At 47.2% G+C, this 20,350-nt stretch overlaps 2 protein-coding genes and 1 pseudogene across 2 annotated transcripts; 2 read left to right on the forward strand and 1 right to left on the reverse strand.

Annotated features, from left to right (window-relative positions):
• Positions 1 to 4,696: 4,696 nt before the first annotated feature.
• On the forward strand, positions 4,697 to 9,440 carry LOC120688742 (annotated as a pseudogene).
• A 3,042-nt stretch (positions 9,441 to 12,482) lies between these two features.
• LOC120690957 lies at positions 12,483 to 15,181 on the forward strand. The gene is made up of 3 exons (XM_039973892.1): positions 12,483 to 12,983; positions 14,604 to 14,689; positions 14,921 to 15,181. Exons 1-2 carry the CDS (start codon positions 12,602 to 12,604, stop codon positions 14,648 to 14,650), a joined length of 429 nt encoding a protein of 142 aa, XP_039829826.1. The 5' UTR covers positions 12,483 to 12,601; the 3' UTR covers positions 14,651 to 14,689; positions 14,921 to 15,181.
• On the reverse strand, positions 15,153 to 15,939 carry LOC120690956 (ferredoxin C 1, chloroplastic-like). Its single transcript, XM_039973891.1, has one exon. It carries the CDS (start codon positions 15,834 to 15,836, stop codon positions 15,405 to 15,407), a length of 432 nt encoding a protein of 143 aa, XP_039829825.1. The 5' UTR covers positions 15,837 to 15,939; the 3' UTR covers positions 15,153 to 15,404.
• Between the last annotated feature and the right edge of the window lie 4,411 nt (positions 15,940 to 20,350).

Here is a 20,350-nt window from a genome sequence, read left to right on the forward strand (position 1 = left end):
TTTATGTTAAAAATATTAATATTTATGATATATAATTGATATCATTAGTCTTTCAATCTAGTTTTTTAATAAATTTATTTGGAGATACAAATATTGCAGTATTTTCTATAAATTGAGTCAAAGTTGTGTCACACACACCAAAAACGACAAATAAAACCAACACTATTTGCAATTTACAATTTTGTTGTAGTAGTTGTGGTATGGAAAATGAATATTGTCCTATATTGGATTTGTTATAATGGTATGGGAGAGACTCCAGATCACTGTGTGATTAGTTTGCGAAAATTTTTGGATTTGGATACTGTAGCACTTTTATTGTTATTTGACAATTAATGTCCAATCATGAACTAATTAGACTTAAAAGATTCGTCTCGTCATTTACAGTTGAACTGTGTAATTAGTTATTTTTTCAACTACATTTAATATTTTATGCATGTGTTCAAAAATTTGATGTTATAGGTACTGTAGAAATTTTTTTAGGAATAAACAGGGCCTAAACTAGTAGCGCCAAGGGACAATGATTAGCTAGATGACTTTGTATGGAACGGCTCTCCTAATTGTGAGGTTTTGGTGACCAGCGACATTGCTGAGCCCATGAGTTAATGGAAAGATTTTTTCTCGAAAAAATATATAAAGGGTAGCGAAGGCTATAACATGTGCGACAATAACACTTAAAAATTTAAATGATTTATGAGTGGTGAACTCCTAGTATTTGTGTATTCAAGTTGAATTTCGAAAATTGAAATATTTAAATGACAGATTTTTTTGAAGGAGTGATAGACCTTTTTTTGGACGCCTTAATAAGGTGACAAACTATTACCCGCCAGAAAAATAAGGTGACAAACTATAACAGTCATCAATATTCAAGTTTCTGCATGACCAGTGGCGCGGTTTTTTTATTTTTTTATTTTTTTATTTTCGTTTTTTACAAAAATATATTTTTGTTTTCGAAATTTATAGAAATATACCCCGGCCGCCCTGCTGCTGGGCGGCCGGGACCTGGTCGCCCCGCTGCGGGGCGGCAGGGGCTTTTCTACAAAAATTTCCGCTGAGAATTTGCACTGAGGCTCCTAGAGGACCGGTCGCCAAGCACGGGGCGGCCGGCCCCCCAGGCCGCCCGGCAGCGAGGCGACCGCCACCCAGCGGCCGCCGGCCCTCGTTTGCTTCACCAAAAATTCAGAAAAAAATTCTCAGTTTGTCGTAATACTATTCATATAACATATAATAGTCTAATAGTTCATTGGTACTGCAAAAATGTGCTTGCATTGCAAGATAGCATAAACGAAGTTTGAGTACAAAATATGAAAATTAAGACGACAGGTCCATAATAACAATAGAGAAACAAGTGGCAACAACTAACCACCCCTACCATGCCGACCTCTCTTACGTTGTGCGTATACGTGATCTGTAGGGTAGCTATGATGGTCCGGTGGCCTCACGTCTCTGGCAGGACGGCGTAACTGAGCCAGAGGTGTATGCAAGCTGGGATCATCGTCCTGGGAAGGCGTAGCAAACAACCGTGTAAAGTTGTCGAAGGAGGCCTCGTCGTTGTCTTAAGACCACCCTACGGATCACAAAAAATCTTTTTTTAAGCAATGTTAAATAGGTGAATGTAATTCTGTACAAATGATTGTACATACCCTGTGTTGGAGGTGGTGGTGGATAGGAATAAACTCCTGGTGGCGGCATAGGGTGATACGAAGAAGGCACCGCTACGGTGAACTGTTGTGATCCTTAGTGTAAATAGTAATGTATGAGCCTTCGACCATAAAATATAAGCAAATAAAATTATGCACCACATATTTACCTAAAGTCCCTGTAGCTGGTGTCATAGAGGTAAACTGGGTTCCTTGAAACGGAGCTCCTTGCGAGGCACCTGACCCTCCATAGGGCTGAGAACCGGGGTACACGTACCCTGTGTGGAGTCGTACTTAAATATTGCCTACAAACATACGGGGACTAGAGAATAGTATTACGACAAACCGAAAATATTTTTCTGAATTTTTGGGGAAGCAAACAAGGGCCGGTGGCCTCTGGGAGGCGGTCGCCCCGCTGCCGGGCGGCCTGGCGGGCCGGCCGCCCCGCTGTCGGGCGACCGGTCCTCCAGGGGCTTCAGCGCAAATTCTCCGCGAATTTTTTTGCAAAAAAGCCCCTGCTGCCCCGCAACGGGACGACCAGTTCCCGGCTGCCCGACAGTGGGGCGGCCGGGGTATATTTCTGTAAATTTAGGAAATGAAAATATATTTTTGTAAAAAACAAAAATATAAAAATATAAAAACCGCGACGAGTGGCGACGGCACACATCTATTTTTGGGCTTTGGGCCAGCTCAGCTCTCAGGCCCCGCTTTTGGGGTCTGGCCCAAGACATCTTGCTTGAACATTTGGTAGGGTTAGGTAGTGGCAATGAGAGTATTAGTTGGAGTAATGCAAGGCAAAAAAAAAGAGAACTAGTGAAAGAAATGGGGTGTGACATTCTTGGGCTCCATTGTAGTTATGACGGAGTTGCACTAATGATTTTTGTGTATGGAATGACTTTAGAATCATAATGTTTTTTCTGGAGTAATGGATAATAGGCTCCATACTAGTATGGAATGACTTTAGAATCACAATGCCATAAATAGTTGTGTAGTTGCTAAGATTTAATTCCATTAGTTCGAGAATATGCTTGAGGACATGCAATTGTTGGTACTAATGAAGCTTCGTTTCGTCTATGCAGAATGGCTCATCCAATGTTAAACTTACTGTGCTTCTAGCTTTGTGACAAACTATGTGTGCTTGTGTAAAAGTATTTGTGCTCGTATTAAGTAATTTGGGCAAGTAGAACAGTCAATTTAAGCTCTGGATTGACAAAATCTCTGGAAATGATGTTGGTAAGCTCACCAGTTTTTCCTTTGCTCCTTGAGTATACAGATTTCTGTTTTCTCTTACATTCGTGCAGCTAATCCAGTTTTTAATAAAAAAAATAAAAGATATATCATTTTGCCAGCTATCTAAGCCAATCAAGGGTGGTGAGGCACATGAACTAGGTTTAGTTGATGCCTTAGCTTCTCCTAATGATTTGGTGAATACTGCTCGTCAATGGGCTTTGGATATATATGAACTTAGGAGGCCATGGATCAAAAGTCTTTACAAGACTGATAAGCTAGAACCTCTTGAAGAGGTTAGGGAAATTCTGAAGTTTGCAAGAGCTCAAGCTCAAAAGCAAACAGTTAATCTTCATCACCCACTTGTTTGTATTGATGTCGTTGAAGAAGGCATATTAGGTGGTGGACTTATGGGTTCAGGAATTGCAACCGCAATGAAAAGTTTCTAAATGCTGGAATTGACAGAATCAAAGGTAGAATTATTTAGAATCATCTTGCATCCTACGCATGTAGTGCCACTTCTGTGAGGTGCTTGTCGCACCATCCTGGGTGGCGCGACAAAAATCTTCTCTCACGCCACGCCGGCTAAAATGTAGCCCATTCTGGACTGTGAGAGAGGCTGGCGCGGCAGATCATCCTTGTCGCGCCAGGTTGGATGGCGCGACCACTAGGAACCGTCGCGCCATTGCATGTGGCGTGATAGCCTCGCCCACATCAGCACCCTGCTGGCGCAGCGCCGGGGTGGTCTGCGAGCGTGGCAGCCCTGTCGCGCCAATAGAGATGGCGCGACAGAGGCTACTTGTCGCGTCACTACATCTGTCGCGATCAAACGGGCTACACGGTGTAAATAAAATCCATAGCAGGTTAAAATTAAAATATTATTAAAAAAGTTAAAAATAAAAAAAGAGTAAATTTCACTGGCGGTCCCCAAACTTGTCCCGAGATTTCAAGTAGGTCCCGGTACTCTCAAAATGCACGTCTAGGTCACTGAACTTGTCCCGAGTTCTCATCCCGGTCCTGGTACTCTCAAAATGCACGTCTAGGTCCCTGAACTTGCTAATCCATTTCATATAGGTCCAAATCTCCATAACATGCTCTTCAAACAGTACGATTAAGTGAACTAACAGGTGGGGCCCATATGGCAGTCACACCTCTCCCTTCTCCCTCCTCCCTCCACCGACGGCCCCACGCCGACGGCGGACCCTGCATCCCCGCCGCCCCTCCACCGGCCCCACGCCCTCCCTACCCAGCCGCGCTGCCGTCAAGACCGTCGTCCCACGCGACCCTCGGCTACCCCGCTCCCTGGATGTCGTGCCACCCCGAGGGCGGCGCCCTCCATGGCCACCACCGCCGGCGCGCCCTGGTGGGCGAGCCCCGCTCAGGTCCTGGTCCCGGTCCAGCGCCCGCGGGCCCGCACAGCGCCGCCCCGGTCGGCGAGCCGGCGACCCCCTCGCCCGAGCCTGCCCCCTTCCCCATTCTCAAGGTTGAAGATGGCCATGACCATGGGCGGCGACGTTGGGAGCAAGAGAGGAGGGAGAAGGGAGAGGTGTGACTGCCATATGGGCCCCACCTGTTAGTTCACTTAATCGTACTGTTTGGAGAGCATGTTATGGAGATTTGGACCTATATGAAATGAATTAGCAAATTCAGGGACCTAGACGTGCATTTTGAGAGTACCGGGACCGGGATGAGAACTCGGGACAAGTTCAGGGACCTCGACGTGCATTTTGAAAGTACCGGGACCTACTTGAAATCTCGGGACAAATTTTTGGGGACCGCCGGTGAAATTTACTCATAAAAAAATCAGCCCCCAGCCGCCGCCGCTAGCCGCCGCAAAATTCTCCAATCTCCCCAGCTGCCGCACGAGCCTCGGAACCCTAGCACCGGCGACACCCCCAGATCCGGCGGCGTTACACGGCGGAATCGGCCGCTCCTCTCCCTGGTAGCGGCGCCCCGGCACCACCGCTCCCCGGCGTCCAGCGTCCAGCGCACTTCCCCCGGCGTGGTCCCGAGGAATCAAGCGGTCGTCAGGCTTCGTCTCCGCCCGCCCAGCCTCGACTCGAAGGGATCCGCGAGCTCCCCGCCGTCGTCGATCCCATCCCGTAGATCGATTTGATCTGTGATTCTTCTATTGTTGAATTTCCGTGTATTTCGTCCGAGAAAAAAGAAGATTGAGCCCATCTCGTGAAAATATTGTGAGAAAGAGAGGCCTCGAGGACTCGCCACCCATCCATCATGGGTGTTGTGTATTACCAATATAAAAGTGAAAAGGATATCTATTCTATGCAAGTGCCCCATGCTTTTATCTCTGTCTCTGAGCTTAAGCAGCTTATCAAGACGAGTGATAAGCACGGTCGTGGGCGAACCCGCGGCCGTCCCACAGAGGATATTATCATCTCCAACGCCCAGACTGGCGAAGGTTCGTTTTAACGCCAATAGCTTTGTTCTACTCGATTTCTCATACAGCAGCGCATATGATCTCGTAAAACCTCATTTTAGTTGCCTTTGCTCTATGCAGCACAACAGATTTAATAAATTTATGTGCCATCTGACATTTAGTATCGCAGTTTTGGAAGATTAGCTATGATCGTATCTGCTGAGATGTTTGGATTCATGCTGTAGTCTTTAGGAGTTAGGACATGTAGTCAACATCATGGTTTTTAAAGCGCGTTAAAGCGAGGCGAGCCACCACCGCCTTATCGCCTAAGCGACGCCTAGGCGGGCTAAGGCGGGATAAGACGGACTAAGGCGACACCTTAGGCAAGGCAAGCCACCACCGCCTTGTCACCTAGTCGACGCCTTAAAAACACTGGTCAACATCAATTTGTTCATGATCAGGTGACCAGGTCTATTCAAGCGTTGCTGGTACACTTTGTTTTGGAGTTCATTTGTGGATGCCAAGTGCGCAATTGTTGCTCAGAACATAGCAACTTGCATACTGTTTTATTGGGCATGTTTGGTTCATGACCTGCTAGACAGCTCCGTCGCCAGATAGTGCTGCCAGCCGCTAGGTGTATGATATCGGCTTCCTGGGATCACTGCCTGCTCCAGGCAGCTCTGCCCAGGAGCAATCCAAGGCCCATCGTGTGTTGTACTTTGGTCCCTTGATTGTGGGGCTATTTCATTGTTGATGCAAATTGAAGTTTATGAATCAAATTTCAGCCCAGTGTTTTGTGGTTCTTGTTTGCAATCACAAAATATTCAGTTGAGGCTGCGGATAGGTATTCCATGCAGTAAAATGGTGGTTTAATTGCGCATATTGCTGAGAAAAAGAGTGGGAGCTGTAATTTGTACAATTTAATATATGGTCTCCAATCTCTTTGCATGCATGCCATGGGATGCGCTTCAGAAGGTGTTCAGCAAAGCTGTAATCCTTGATGAAAGATTTTCCATATGTAACTGAACATCCTCCTGGAGGATTGTACCTTGCAATCCTGAAGGATACCTTTGTATCCGTAAATTGTTAGTGAATTGTAACATTTTTTTTTTCAAGTTTTCTTTTTTCCTGATACTACGCATGGATCCGGTACATCTCAATAGCACACTGAGATATCCCAACTGTGAACTTAAGCCAATCTGTCAATCAAAGAACATAGTCTACATCTTAACAACTCAGTTTGGCTCTTAAATGCATCGTTTGGAGTACATGAGAATAATTCTCTTGCCACATACAAGAATATGCTTGGTTTAGTGGATTGGTTAACATTTCTATTTTCTGTGTTTGTTCTTGAATCCAGAATATACAGATGAAAGAGCATTGGTACTACAAAACACAACTGTGCTGGTGCGCAGAATTTGCATTCCTGGACAACTATCAGAGAAAATTGTCTTGTCCCCTGTGTAATGTTTTCTCAATCTTTTACTTCACATTTAAATTCACTGTTGCCCTGTTTAGATAGAGAAGTTAGGAGACAGACAATTTCAATCATAGAATTTCCTTGTGGAACCTGCACTTCATTGGAACTTTCTGGCCTGTCCCCCAAAAAAATGGTTGTTTCTTCGAACCCTGTCTGTCCAATTAGATATCAATTGCAACGTCACCTTGAAATAGCTCAAGCCTCAATTAAATTTTAATCAAATGAGAACATGCAGGATAGAAATGATAACTAAGTATACTAGCTTTGTGTAACTAATTGCAGGCAGGAAGTCACAGAAGGATGTTCTGCACCTTCAAGCAAGTCAGTGGTTACTGACTCAAAATCATGTTCCTTTGTAGGAGTGCAAGATGAAGATGCTGCAATTGCAGCGGTGATAGATGCAGCTGAATTTAAATTGTAAGCATATCATATTCCTTTTTCTTGCATAATATTCATAGTCTTTTGTTGCCTTCATTCTGACAATCTCTTTACATGGTGTATCAGAGAGCAGCACCTGTCTAAAAGAGGGCATCCCAGTGTTAGACGTAATCATGGTAATGACGATTATTCGTTACTTCAATTTCACTCATATTCTGCTAGCTGTATTAAGATTGCAGACCAAGTAGGTGCCCTGGAAAAAAAAAGATAAATCGATTTCTTTATAATGAAGGGTGCAGTTATGAAGTACTTTCATATATCCACAGATGCAATAGTAATCATTTTGTCATGTTAATGAAAAGGTTTTTGTGTGTTAAGAATTAAGATACTTGGTCAGATCAGATTCCATTTAACTCTTAAGTTCTAACTAAGAAGATGATCCTGATATATCTGACAGTATTTAAACTGATTTTCATTACAACAGCTAAGCCTTTAATTTCAAATTGATATGCATTGTTATGGATTATGTATTGCAATGTGTTTCTAAACATACTTTTGATGTGTTCTATTTGATGAATGAAGGTCATGGACCATTGGAAGGGGAGACACCTCCACCAGGCTATGTCTGCCGCTCTTGCGGCATTCCAGGACATTTCATTCAACACTGCGCACGGGAAAGCAAGACGCCTCCGCCTGGATACATCTACTACAGATGCAGAATCCCGGGGCATTTTATTCACCATTGCACCACCATTGATGATCCCAAGTTAGACAATAATAAAATGAGTCGGTGTCTTCCCCCAGTAGTAACTGTAAGTCCTGTCAATGGCATTCTGGAAGAACTTGTCCCAGCTGCACCAGTGAGTGCTGTTGATGACTTGCCAGCAGAGCTCCACTGCCGACTGTGTAAAAAAGTGATGATAGATGCAGTGTTGACAAGCAAGTGCTGTTTTGACTGTTTTTGTAATAAATGTAAGTGGTTTTCATATACTCCAGATGCACATGTCGCTAAGATCCAAAAATATTCGAGATGTGTTACATTCCAAGTTTGTTTTAGTAATAGCAATATCTAGTTGTTTCCGTGTCAAGTAAATATATGCTTCGAACAGATGAGGAACAACTTTCTGTTTACCTTTTGTCAGGCATTCGGGATTACATTATTACGGAATCAAAGTGCTTTTGTGGAGTCAAGGCACTAGCAGATGACCTCATTCCCAATCATAAACTTCGGAGCACAATCAGCAATATGTTGGGAACATGGGCTAGCAGCGGTGGAAGTGGTACAACCAAGCACAGAAGTTCGTCAGGAAGCAACCTTGATTCCAGATTACAGAGCCATATCCCTTCTGCTACCTCAGAAAGGAAGATGAAGCAATCAACGAACCTCCAGCTATCAGCAGCATTTGCACCTGATGATGGATTCCAGCAGCCACAAAAGGTTCTGCAGAAGTGTCAGTAGAAAAGGCTGTAGCAAGTGCTGAAGTCCTCAAAGTAAAAGATGGAAGTGGATCGACATCAAAGGTCACTACTGTTTCAGGGGCCCTAGAACACAATGCCACTAGGACAAATCAACTGAAGAAGAAGCGGAAGAAGGCAGACGTAACTAAAAACGTTCAGCCTGACAATGTTGACTATAGTTACAACGTTCCATTTGACCCTGCATATTACAACCCTTTTGTCAGTGGGTATCCTTGGGTACCTGAACCTTAATGTACAGCTCTATGGGGATGCCTTATGGTGGTTATCCAATGGACCCATATGGTGTAAATTCCTTCAATAGCATGCCACCGCAGGTTCTTGCCATGCAAGGCTATCCAGCAAGTTATCAAAGGTATGTATTGTATATTAGGCTCCTCAGTAAAGACTGCTCTTCTGCTGAATTGTACTCTGCTCCAGTCATTGAGAGCTCCCCTATCCGTTGCGAAGCTAATTGTTCATATTGTCGATTTCTTTAGGCCTGAAATTCAGCCCATGCATTACCGGGGCAGTGAAGCTGTTGCAACACGTCCAAGGCAGGATGAGAGACCTAAGGACAGTGGTTTTCAGCCCCAATCATCAGAGCGCAACCGCCAACTGGGATCTTCTCATGGATTAGAATCAAGGAACAGAGCAAGGTCAGGCTCCGAGAGACAGCACCATGGGCGTTCTGGCAGGGTCGACCATGATGAGTCACTCGAGGAGGAAGAGAATGCGCCATCCTTCTCCGGTATATGGCGCCAAGCATATCCGCCAGGCATCGAGGAACGGTTCCAGGAGTCGTGAGGATTCAAGCGACGATGAATGCAACTTCAAGAGGAGATGGGGCCGCTGATCATCAGTCAGTGTGTCGATAAGGCACTGATGAATGAAGATGGGACGTGGGGAGTACAAGTGGAGCATTGCTGATCAGCAATGTTCGCTTATAGATTTATTTTACATGTAATTTTATTGTATGTATGCCCTCAAAAGTCGAAAGAGGAAAGCTTCTCAGAAAGCAGAGGAAAATTAGCAGATTTTCCCGAGGCCAAGTGTAGTCAGATATTGATATATCGCTCTGTACTAATGAGAGCATTGCCAACTCTCGTGTCTAAATGCAATATGCAATGTCTTCGAAGATAAATGGAATTTCTCTAATTTCCGTGTGATTTTAAATATATGGTCCACTCCCGTTTTGCCGTTGGCATTGGTATCTGATGTTTTAGGGTTACCGTAGCTTGCATTCGTATCTGATGTTTTGAAATATACTTGCAATTTGTTGTTCCTGCAACCTGCATAGTTTGTGCCACATGATTAAGCTGCTTGACTGAGTATTTTGAGACTCGCAAGTCGCAACTCGCAAACCAAACATGAAAAATACGAAACACTGAATCACACGTCTTACAGGGTACTCCCTCCGTCTCAAAAAAAAAATATAAATCTCGCTTTCCGAGAAGTCAAACACTTTTAATTTTGACTAAATTTATAAAAAATACTAACATTTGTGTTTTCGAATTGATGTAGTATAGAAATATATTATATGATTAATCTAAAAATATTTATGTTATAATATATATACATTAGTACTATTTTATATAAATTTGATCAAAATTGAAATAGTTTAATTCCTCGAGAAACGAGATTTACATTTTTTTTTTTTAACGGTGGGAGTACCAAACATGAAAACGAACACAAACAAGACGTGCTTGAATCATCCCACGCGAACCCTCGCCTAGCTCCTCCACACATGTGAAGCGCGTTGGCCTAACTCAGGGTTATTTAAGTATTTGCCATCCTTACGGATGGCGCTCCTTGATATGCCAGTTTTGCATGTGCTCCTACATTTTTGCCACCAAACCTACTGAAAGCTAACAGTCTTGCCACTTTCTCCGACGTGGCAGGGCACGTAGGCGCTCGCCTCGGCATCCTGCGTGGCAAAGGATGGGAAATGACCAGATTGCCCCTGCCCTTATCCTTATCAGTCTTCGTCTTCCTCCTGCTCCTCGTCGTGCACGCGTTGGCGCGTCCGCTCCCCTCCGCGCTCTCACTCGCCGACCCAGCCTATGCCTGCCCGCCGGCCACCAACGTGTCCACCAGCTCCCTCTACCTGTTGCGTGCTCACGCCGGCAGTCACGGCAGACGCGTCGGCCGGGAGGCCGTACCCCGACCTCCTCCCCGCGGTGAGCGCCGACGGCCGTGCTCCGACCTGCTCCCCGCGCTCAGCGCACGCGTGCAGGCCCCAGCCGCGGGCAGCGTGGGCTGGCCGGCCGCCAAGCCCGGGCCGCGAGCGGAGCGTGCAGGCAGACCGCCTGGTCTCGGCCGCGGATCGTGGCCGCGCGGGCGGCGCGTGTAGGCGTGTCGCCCTGCCCTGATCACGGACGGCGCTTGATGGCCAGCGCATGGCAGCTATGGTCACCTGATACGAAAATATGCTGGATCTCCGGCGCATGGCAGCTACAGTTGCCTGACACGGAAAACAAGCAGTGCGGAGACATGCACGGATATCGATCAATGGAGCAACCAAGAGCACTTCGGATTGCATCACCGAACCTTGCATAGCTTGCACTAGTCTGCTAGCTACCTCGCCTACAACTACATATTCCTTCGCCCCCGCAATTACCCAGTTCCTGTACCAGAACACCACCCCCGCCGGTGCAAGACGAGCAGAAGCAGCGGCACCAGCTCCGGCGGCGTCCCTATCCTTGGGCCCAAGTTTCACCAAATGCTCCAAATGTTGTGGTCAAAGACGGCCACGTCGGTGTCGCCGGAGCACTGGAAGTCCACGACGAACGGGAACCACCCGAGCAGCTTCCCCTTCGTCGACGGTGCACGTCCACCACACGGCCGCATCGAGCACGGCGTCGAGGTCCCAGTCCACGAGGCGCGCACCCGCCGCGCCCTTCCCACGAAGGCGCACATGTCGTGCACGGTCTGTGCCGACTCCGGCCTGGGCCATGGTGCGGCCGAAGCGGCATGGACAAGGCTTCGAGTGCAAGATGACTCGGCACGGGCTGGGGATAAGGATAAGGGCAGGGGCAACCTGGACCTTTAACCATCCTTTCCCACGCAGGCTGCCGATGCAAGCACCTATGTGCCCTGCCATGTCGGAGAAAGTGGCAAAACTGTTAGCTTTCAGTAGATTTGGTGGCAAAAATATAGGAGCACATGCAAAACTAACATATCAAGGAGTGCCATCCTTACGGATGGCAAATATTTAGGCCGTGTTTAGCCCCTGTTTATTTCTTTACCTGTAAATGCAAAAACATCGTAAACGTATTATTTTGCGAAGGAATCTTACTAATTTGAAGTACTAAATGAAGTCTATTTACAAAACTTTTTGCATGGATGGTCTGTAAATCGCGAGATGATTCTAATGAGTCTACTTAATCCATGATTTGCAACAGTGATGATACAGTAACCATCCGCTAGTTATTAATTAATCATGGATTATTTAGCATCATTAGATTCGTCTCGCGATTTACAACCCATCTATGCAAAAAGTTTTGCAAATAGACTTCATTTAGTACTTCAAATGACCAAGATTCCTTTGCAAAATGAACTAAACATGTGTAAAATTTTTGTAAAGGAATCTTACTAATTTGAATTACTAAATGAAGTCTATTTACAAAACTTTTTGTACAGATGGGTTGTAAATCGCGAGACGAATCTAATGATGCTAGTTAATCTATGATTAATTTATAATTAGCGGATGGTTACTGTAGCATCACTGTTGCAAATCATGGATTAAGTAGGCTCGTTAGATTCGTCCCGCGATTTACAACCCATCCATACAAATTTTTTTATAAATAAACTTCATTTAGTATTCCATGCATGTGTCAAAATATTCGATGTGATGTTTTTTTTGCGTTTACAGATTTTACGGGTAAATATCTAAACAGTGCCTTAAATAACCCCCTGCCTCACCCCTTGGCAGTTGACAGTTCACACACGAGACAATCACAGCTCCACTAGTCCACTACTACCAGACGCTTCCTCGCCGGCCGCGCCGCTCCCAAGCCCGCACGCTTCTCTTCCCCCTCTCCTCCGATGGCGACGCTGCAGCTCAACCACATCGCGCGGGAGACCTCCGACGTGGCCCGCCTCGCGGCCTTCTACGAGGCCGTGCTGGGGTTCGAGCGCGTGCCGTCCCCGACCTACTCGGGCTTCCAGGTCGCCTGGCTCCGCCTCCCGGGCTCCCCCGACGTCGCGCTCCACCTCATCGAGCGGGACCCAGCCGCGGCCCCCGTCGCGGTGGGGCCCGGCGCCGAGGGCGCGCCGCCGGCGCAGCTGCCCCGGCGCCACCACCTGGCCTTCTCCGTCGCCGACTACGACGGGTTCGTGACCGGGCTCAAGGCGCGCGGGACCGAGCTGTTCGAGAAGACGCAGCCCGACGGCCGCACGCGCCAGGTCTTCTTCTTCGACCCCGACGGTGAGAGATGCACTGCTCTCGATATCTCAGTTTCTAGTCTGTTCGACGGTGATCGAGCGGGGTTGCAGATACCGCACTTTCGTGTTGCGTTTCTCATCGTCAGAATGTCAGATTGATGAAAATCTGGGTCCATGTTTGTTGCGATTAGCTAGAACTGTATCTATTCAATAGTCCACAACCTCGAAAGTTCTGAATTGGATAGAGAACAGAGTACAGACTGTTCCATTGAGTTTCGACAGAGACCACTTCTACAAAAACAGAACAAATAGTCCTGGGACCTGTTGCTTCTGAGGGGGTGTTTGGATCACGGGACTACAGCAAGTATGATATTTGAGCATAGTTCCGATGCAGTCCCCATTGCCTAAGCCTTGCTTGGATCTCAGTCCATGCAAGGTGCTATTTGTACAACCTGTGTATTATGATGTTCATCTGAAAATTTGCAGAATTGTTGGCTGTGCATATTGATTCCCTACTTATAGTTAATTGTTGCTAACTTGGCTTTTAAGTTATAGTGTTAGTTTTTTTTTTCTCCCATGGGATTTTGGCTACAGCTATGCATTTTCGTGCAATGCACAGTTATAAGGTCACTTAGCTGTTTGCTAGGCTGTGACTGGTGGCTGGTGCTAATTTGTTACGAGAGAAAAGTACTGCTGGCTGGCTGGCTGGTGGCTGGTGGTATGAGAGAAAACACTGCTGGCTAGTTGGCTGACAAGCCAAGCGAACATAATCTGTTAAGGTGTGGTAATTTAATGTTCAATTGCCCTTTCTAGTGTATTATCTGGTCAACTTATTTCAAGGTACTTGCATATGTGCTGTTTTTTTTTAGATGAATGGCAGGTGCTCTGCCTTTTTCATTAAAGAGTTAGAAACATGTACAAGTAGCCTGGCTGGGTTCCAGACTTAGAGAGCTACAGAAACAGGAAAACACTGCAGCTTTTCCATCCCGTATCAGAAAAGACGAAACTAAAGTGGACTACTCGTACTGGGTAAACACCATCTTCAGTGCGTCTGTGCACTGAAGTGGACTGCTCTGCTATTTTGTATATGTGCTGTTGTCAGTCCTAACTAGGTTCTTCTAAAAGTAGCACACATGCTCGGAAACAGTGTTATGATTCCTGAAAACTGGTTACAGCTTTGTTACCTGGTATCAGTTTTACACTGGTAAAAGATGTAAAGTATAGACAACAGATAGCAAACAAATCAGGGCTTAGGAGTTGAGTTAGTGATTGTAGGTTTTGACTGTTATCTGTTTGCGTATTCTGTGTAAGTGTAAACCATGTCCGGAAGGAGCTCGTCCGGAAGAGCTTGGCAAGCGCTTCTTTGTCGAAAATGACAACTGCTTCTTTGTTAATTGTAAAACTTATTGTGGGACACAAGTGTCAATTAGTTAGTGGATCGAGGTTCCTCAAAGAGGGTTTAGTCCACTGCTTTGCATATTTGTCCATTCTTGGTACTGGACTTTGCAGCACTGTCACATTCTATAACGTTCTTACCCATTTAGTCTTGCATTCAGAGGTTTATTGATCGTTAGTCGGGAGTGTTGCGTTTGTTTACCTTTACCTTTCGGTTACCTTTTCCTGCTACGCATAAACACAACTCCCGGCTTTGGTTCTGTTGCAGGCAATGGCCTAGAAGTTACTAGCTCAGCTGCAGGCAGTGATGAGTAATTAGAGAGCATGATGTGCTAGCTATTTCTGCTTTAGCCTGTAAGTACATGTCTTTTTTTTTGGCATATTTGTGTCTGATGCTCTTTGACAGTGCCGGCACGCTCTCAGTTCCCAGCAGTATACAGTAATCTGCTGTTGCTATTGGAAACTGAGAAGGCAGCTGCGCAAAAACCATAATGGAACTGAAAGTAGAGGGAAATGTGGCACCCAGTAGCATATGAGCACTACATTGATGATCTGATGCATCCCATTTCTGTGAATTGGTTGCAGGCAATGTAAACTGAAGATGTTACCAGACCAAGCTTTGTTGCGATAAATAAATCCGAAGCTTACAAAGCAATGTATATTTGCTTTAGTCCGAAGCTTATGAAGCAATGTATTTTTCCTATGTTGTAAGTTGTAACATGACTCTGTTCCCAACTGGACTCTACTGTATGAAAAATGAAGTTTCAATGCTAGCTTCTTGTCAGTTTCGGATCAATGGTTGTAATTCCAGAAAAAATAATAAATGGTTGATTCTGTGTTTCACCACATGTTAGCCAAATGATGGATTTTCCTATTTCCATCAAAATTCTTACTTCTCACACAGAACTGACAAGAAATTTAGCAAAGAGGCATACTGCACTAACCATTCTCAGAAAAAGTTTGTGTCCCTAGAGCTAATCGACAGAGGTGGACAAGTCTCGGATCATTATTATTACACGCTGCCGGAGGCTGTTGCCCGGTCGGCCCGCTCGCCGCCGGCGGGGCGCCATCAGTCGTCGGCGGTGGCGAGCTGGACCTGGAGCAGCTCGTCCTCGGGGATGACGCGGATGGTGCAGTCGGAACGCGGGTACGCGGCGCAGAGCAGCGCGTAGCCCTGCGCCACGACGTCGTCGCTGAGCATGCCGTCGCTCTGGTCCACCTCCCCGGCGACCAGCCGCGCCGGGCACGTCATGCACACGCCGAGCTTGCAGTCGTGCGGCACGTCCAGGCCCTCGTCCAGCGCGCGGGACAGGATGGTCTCGTCCTCCTCCACCTCCACCACGCGGGACTCGCCGCCGTGCTCGATCGTCACCTTGTACGCCCGCGCCGGCGCCAGGCGCGCGCCCCGCGGCCGCGCGGCGGCGTGGCGAGGGAGGCCGGGGCGCGGCGAGCGGATCGGGGTGGCGAGGCGGAGCAGGGAAGCAGAAGCCGCCGCGGCCATGGTACGGTGTGCGCCGGGCGCGTGCGCGAGAGGGTGCGAGTGTCTCAGAGTGAGGGTGGCGGTGTGTGGCTGTGGATAAGGCCTTCCTGTTTTTCTTTCCTTCTTTTTTTTTCTTTGCTTTTTCCGTGTATAATTTGAGTGTACGAGGAAGTTGCGCAACAGTACTTGATGGTAGGGGAACCAAAGAAAGAGAAAATGTGCTCCATCCTTTTCTTATATAAGTCTGGATCACAAGCTCCCTTCTCCTGAACTATTAAGTGTTTGCCGCCGGCGTGATACTGACCGTATATTGATCAGCCGGTGGCGGCCAGGGAAAAGAATAGATAATAACAGTATGTGCTAATTGAACTGCCTTTATTTTTATTTTTGTTAATAACAGTAGACGTTTGATTGCAACCCCATATTGTTTTCACCTTGGTGTGACGGCTCTCCCGTCCTGCCAATGACACCATGCACCTATCTTTAACGAATCTGCTACACTGACCACTTTTGTTTTACCCTCCTCCACACCGCTCCCAGAGGTCATAAAGAGTTTTGTAGCATTAAATTGTATACCACACTATCAATTTTGCCACTCACAAATTCACAATGTACACCTTTGAATTTCTGCAAACTCTAATGTGTACTCTCAACATTAATAAGTGATAAGAAGTACGTCACACACATTGGTTGCACATAAAGTTCAGTACTTCACACATTATTTAAAATTTAAAAATATAACGTACTCAACTTACCAATATTTTAGCCACGCATTGCTAATGTCAAAATTAGGAAGAAGGAAAATCACATTAGAATGTCAAGCTACAATGCAAATGCTAAAACATGGCAAAAACAAGACCTACTTTGTACCCCTTTTAGTTGCATTCCCCTAGCAGTTCTATATATTTGATTTCTCCCTGTATTATCATCATAAACTAACTTTAAACAAAGGAAAGATTTGATCCACAGCAACCAATTCAGGCTTAAGAACACAAACGTTGTGACGATTAAGCAGCCAATTCATAAGGCTATACATACCATCCTGAAATGGTCGGGCTTCTCGGTCTTGCCGGCTGGGAACCAGCCCCCACTTCATGCACTGGATCACCGGCTCCGCCTTGTCATCCCCTCGTCCTCCGTCGCCGCCGCCCGCCGGCTCTGCCCGCACGGTGCCCACCGGCAGGTATGCCCCCGGGGACACGTTGTACGATGGCCGAAACCTGCGGCCCAACCGAGAACGAAACCTGATAAGTGACGGAGCTGACCGGACGAAGACTCCCCCCTACCTCGAGAATGGTCTTACCGGTCCAGGTCGAGCGTCCGCATGGCGGGGGCATCCCCCGCGCCGCCGCCGGGACCGGCGGCCGCGGTGGTGGTGGGGAAGCCGGAAGCCAAAGGCCCTGGCGGCCTGCACCGCGCTGAGGGTGCACCGGGCCCTGCCGCACATCGACGGGTGGTGGAGTGGTGGTGGTCGATGCTCCTCGGGATCCTCGCTATGAGCCTACGTGGGTTTGGGGGAGCAGGGCGGACGGCGGCGACCTGGTCGGAGTTGGGGCGCGGGAAGGGGATATTACTATGGGCGCCTATAGTAGCCTAAAGTAATAATTTTTTTTCGAATAATTTCCGAGGGATCCCTACCTACTATATTAATTGAAGAGGCAAAGCGTCGCCAATACAAGTACACCCCGGCATAACAGGGGTTGTACAATATGAGAAGAAGAGGATGGGAAAAAGAAGGAAAAATAATACAGAAGAGAGAGGTACAAGGCTAACAATTGTCCATCAGACACATAGGCAAGCCACTTACTAGTGAACAAAGCCACATCCGCACATCTGTACCCCATCTATCTCCATTCCACAAGCGACCGTAAAGCTCAGAGTCGATACCGACAGACGACGATCGTGATTACACCACCTATGGAGCGTATCCAGGATCCAGTCGACGAGCCTCCAACACCATTTAAGGGGAGGAATCCTCAAAGGGGGAGGGCCGTAGAGAGGAAAACGAGGAGATCCAAGAGAGGGGATCATGGTCTCGCAACCCGGCATTTGGTGAGGCGACCCAACCAAGGATCATGGAAACAACAGGGCAAAGAGACACTCAGTATCCTGCCAACAGTAAGACAGCTACCGATCGACAATGGGAGCCACCACCGAACAACATACTCACCAGAGACACCACAGTCATTGCACCTCCACACCAACCCTCGTAGCTACGCCGCGGAAATGACGATCTCCTCTTCGATGCAATCAGAGCCACCTTTAAAAGCACATCCGGCCTCCCATGTACCACTGTCCAACGCCGTGCAAGGGGAGGAAACCTTGCAGGGGGACAGTGAAAAGTGAAAACAACCGGCATAAAATTTGATGTCACCACTTGCAAGGAGCGCGCCAACAAAGCAGATGCACCAAATGGAGTACACCCGCCCGACCCATAATGGAAGACCACAGTATGAATCAGCCTTGCACCAGAACCAGCGCCGGATTAGCTTGGGGTCACCTTCAAGAGCTAAGTCGACGCCTCCAAGGAGGTGAGCGACGTCCTCGGATGCCGCCGTCGAGAGCACCGACAGCATGTCGGTCATGGTTTTCACCTTGAGCTCCTTTTTTGTAGCCCCAAGCTGCACGGCCATCACTGCAGACTGCAGTCAGAAGATGACGAAGCGGCAGCAAGGCGCACCGAAGGCCACCACCATTCACCGGCAGCACCGAGAAGGGGACCCCGATGAAGGTGGGCCCCGCAGCACCAGATCCCCGCGCCCCCAATCCGGAACCGCGAGCTGCGGAGAGTGGAGGGTGGGGGGCAGTGGGCGGCGGCCACCGGCAATGAGGAGGGAAGCCTCCGCCCAGATCTACGGGAGCAGGAAGGAAGGACCCCCTCGCCGCCGCTGCCAGGCAGCCGTCCAAGCAACAATGCGAGGACTGCTGTTGGGCGACGACCACATGGCACGGCGGTGTGGAGGACGATGACCACAGGACACGGCGAACCCCGCCCAAATCTTTGGGGGGGGGGGGGGGGGCGAGGCCCCTGTATGCCGAGCTGCTTACAGGAGGGGGTAGGGATGATGCCGCAGGTGCTGAGCAGCTGCGCGAGGAGCTCCAGAGGGCCGTGGCCGCGGTGGCGCAGCGCCGGCGAAGTAAAGGGTCGGCAGCCTAGGCAGCGTGGAGAACGGAGACCGTGGCACGTTGAAATAGGAGAAGGGCCCGCCGCCGCCATCCCAGCAGCCGCGCGGACTTCCGGCGGCTGCTCCGGCAGCGGCGAGGGGCAGGGGAAGGCCGGGGTGGGGGCGGCGGCGGTCGGGGGCGCGACGCGCCCGAGTCGCCCCTGGGGACGACGCGGGGGGGGGGGCTAAAGTAATAATGGAAAAATGTTATCCCCTGCTATGTTCAAAACAACATCATATCAATGTATTGAAACAAATATTAAAGTTACATTGAATATTGAATCAGTATAGTAGTTCAGAGTCCAAGAGCGTGGAAGTTACGGGCATTTTTAGTATAGAGGTACATATTATTTTTGTTAGAGATTCACTATTTTTTGTGTGTTAGTAGGTATAGTTGATGGATTAGTGTACATTGAATATTGCTTTTAGTATGAAAAAAAGACAAAATTAGCAATGAATGAATAATTCGATTATATTTTGCGAGTTTACGAAGTGAAAGCAAAGTCCAAAAATTCGCAGAGTTACCATATGTATGTGAACGTAATATACAAAGTTTATTTATTACTTTTATATATAAAAAATAATTAAATATATTTTATGTTTTCAAATAATAGAAGGAACATAATTTTTTGAAAAAAATAAAGAGACTCATTCAATAGAGCCGTGGTCCCACGTGGGTCCTACCTGAAAAGTACATGGGACCCCATGAAAAGTACCACATGTATAGTATGCGAGTCCCACCCGAATAGTATACGGGACCCACATAAAGAGGACATGTGTCCCACATGGATTCCACCAGAATAGTATGTGGGTCCCACCGGAAGAGTACGTGGGTCCCATATGGATCCCGCATAAACATTACATAGGTCCCACATGGGGTCAAGGTATGCATCCCACCTAAATAGTATGTGAGCCCCATCTTAAAAGTACATGGATCCCACATGAATAGTACATAGTCCCACGTGGGGCCACGGCTCACAAGAGGGCTCGAAATCGGGTGTCGCTAGTTTACGGTCAACCGCACGGAGGAGCTCCGTGCGGTCGATTTTCCGACCGTTGGTTTTTTCCATTTTTAGTAATTTTTTTGTCGTTTTCTAATTTTGGAAATTTTTTGTAAGAGAAATTATGGAGAGAGAAATTTTTTGACGAAAAATTTTGGAGACAAAAAAAATTTCAAGCAAAAAAAGGAGAGCAGAAAAAAATTTCAAGAAAAAAAATTTGGAGAGCAGAAAAAATTCAAGAAAATATTTTTTGTATCATTAAAAAATATTCATCCGAAAAAAATCAAAGGAATTCAAAAAAAATGTTGAAAAAATTTTGCAAAAAAAAAGTGGATCTGTCGCGGCGGCAGCGGCGGCGCCTCCTCCCCAC

The sequence above is a fragment of the Panicum virgatum genome, chromosome 9N (genome assembly GCF_016808335.1).
Source record: "Panicum virgatum strain AP13 chromosome 9N, P.virgatum_v5, whole genome shotgun sequence".
Classification (NCBI taxonomy): domain Eukaryota; kingdom Viridiplantae; phylum Streptophyta; class Magnoliopsida; order Poales; family Poaceae; genus Panicum; species Panicum virgatum.

Bases quoted from the DNA above. Each gene is read 5' to 3' on its own strand.
- LOC120690957 (XM_039973892.1), top strand. From the start codon at position 12,602: ATGGCGACGCTGCAGCTCAACCACATCGCGCGGGAGACCTCCGACGTG. The intron at 12,984-14,603 runs GTGAGAGATGCA...GTTCTGTTGCAG, and splicing joins CTTCTTCTTCGACCCCGACG to GCAATGGCCTAGAAGTTACT.
- LOC120690956 (XM_039973891.1), bottom strand. From the start codon at position 15,836: ATGGCCGCGGCGGCTTCTGCTTCCCTGCTCCGCCTCGCCACCCCGATC.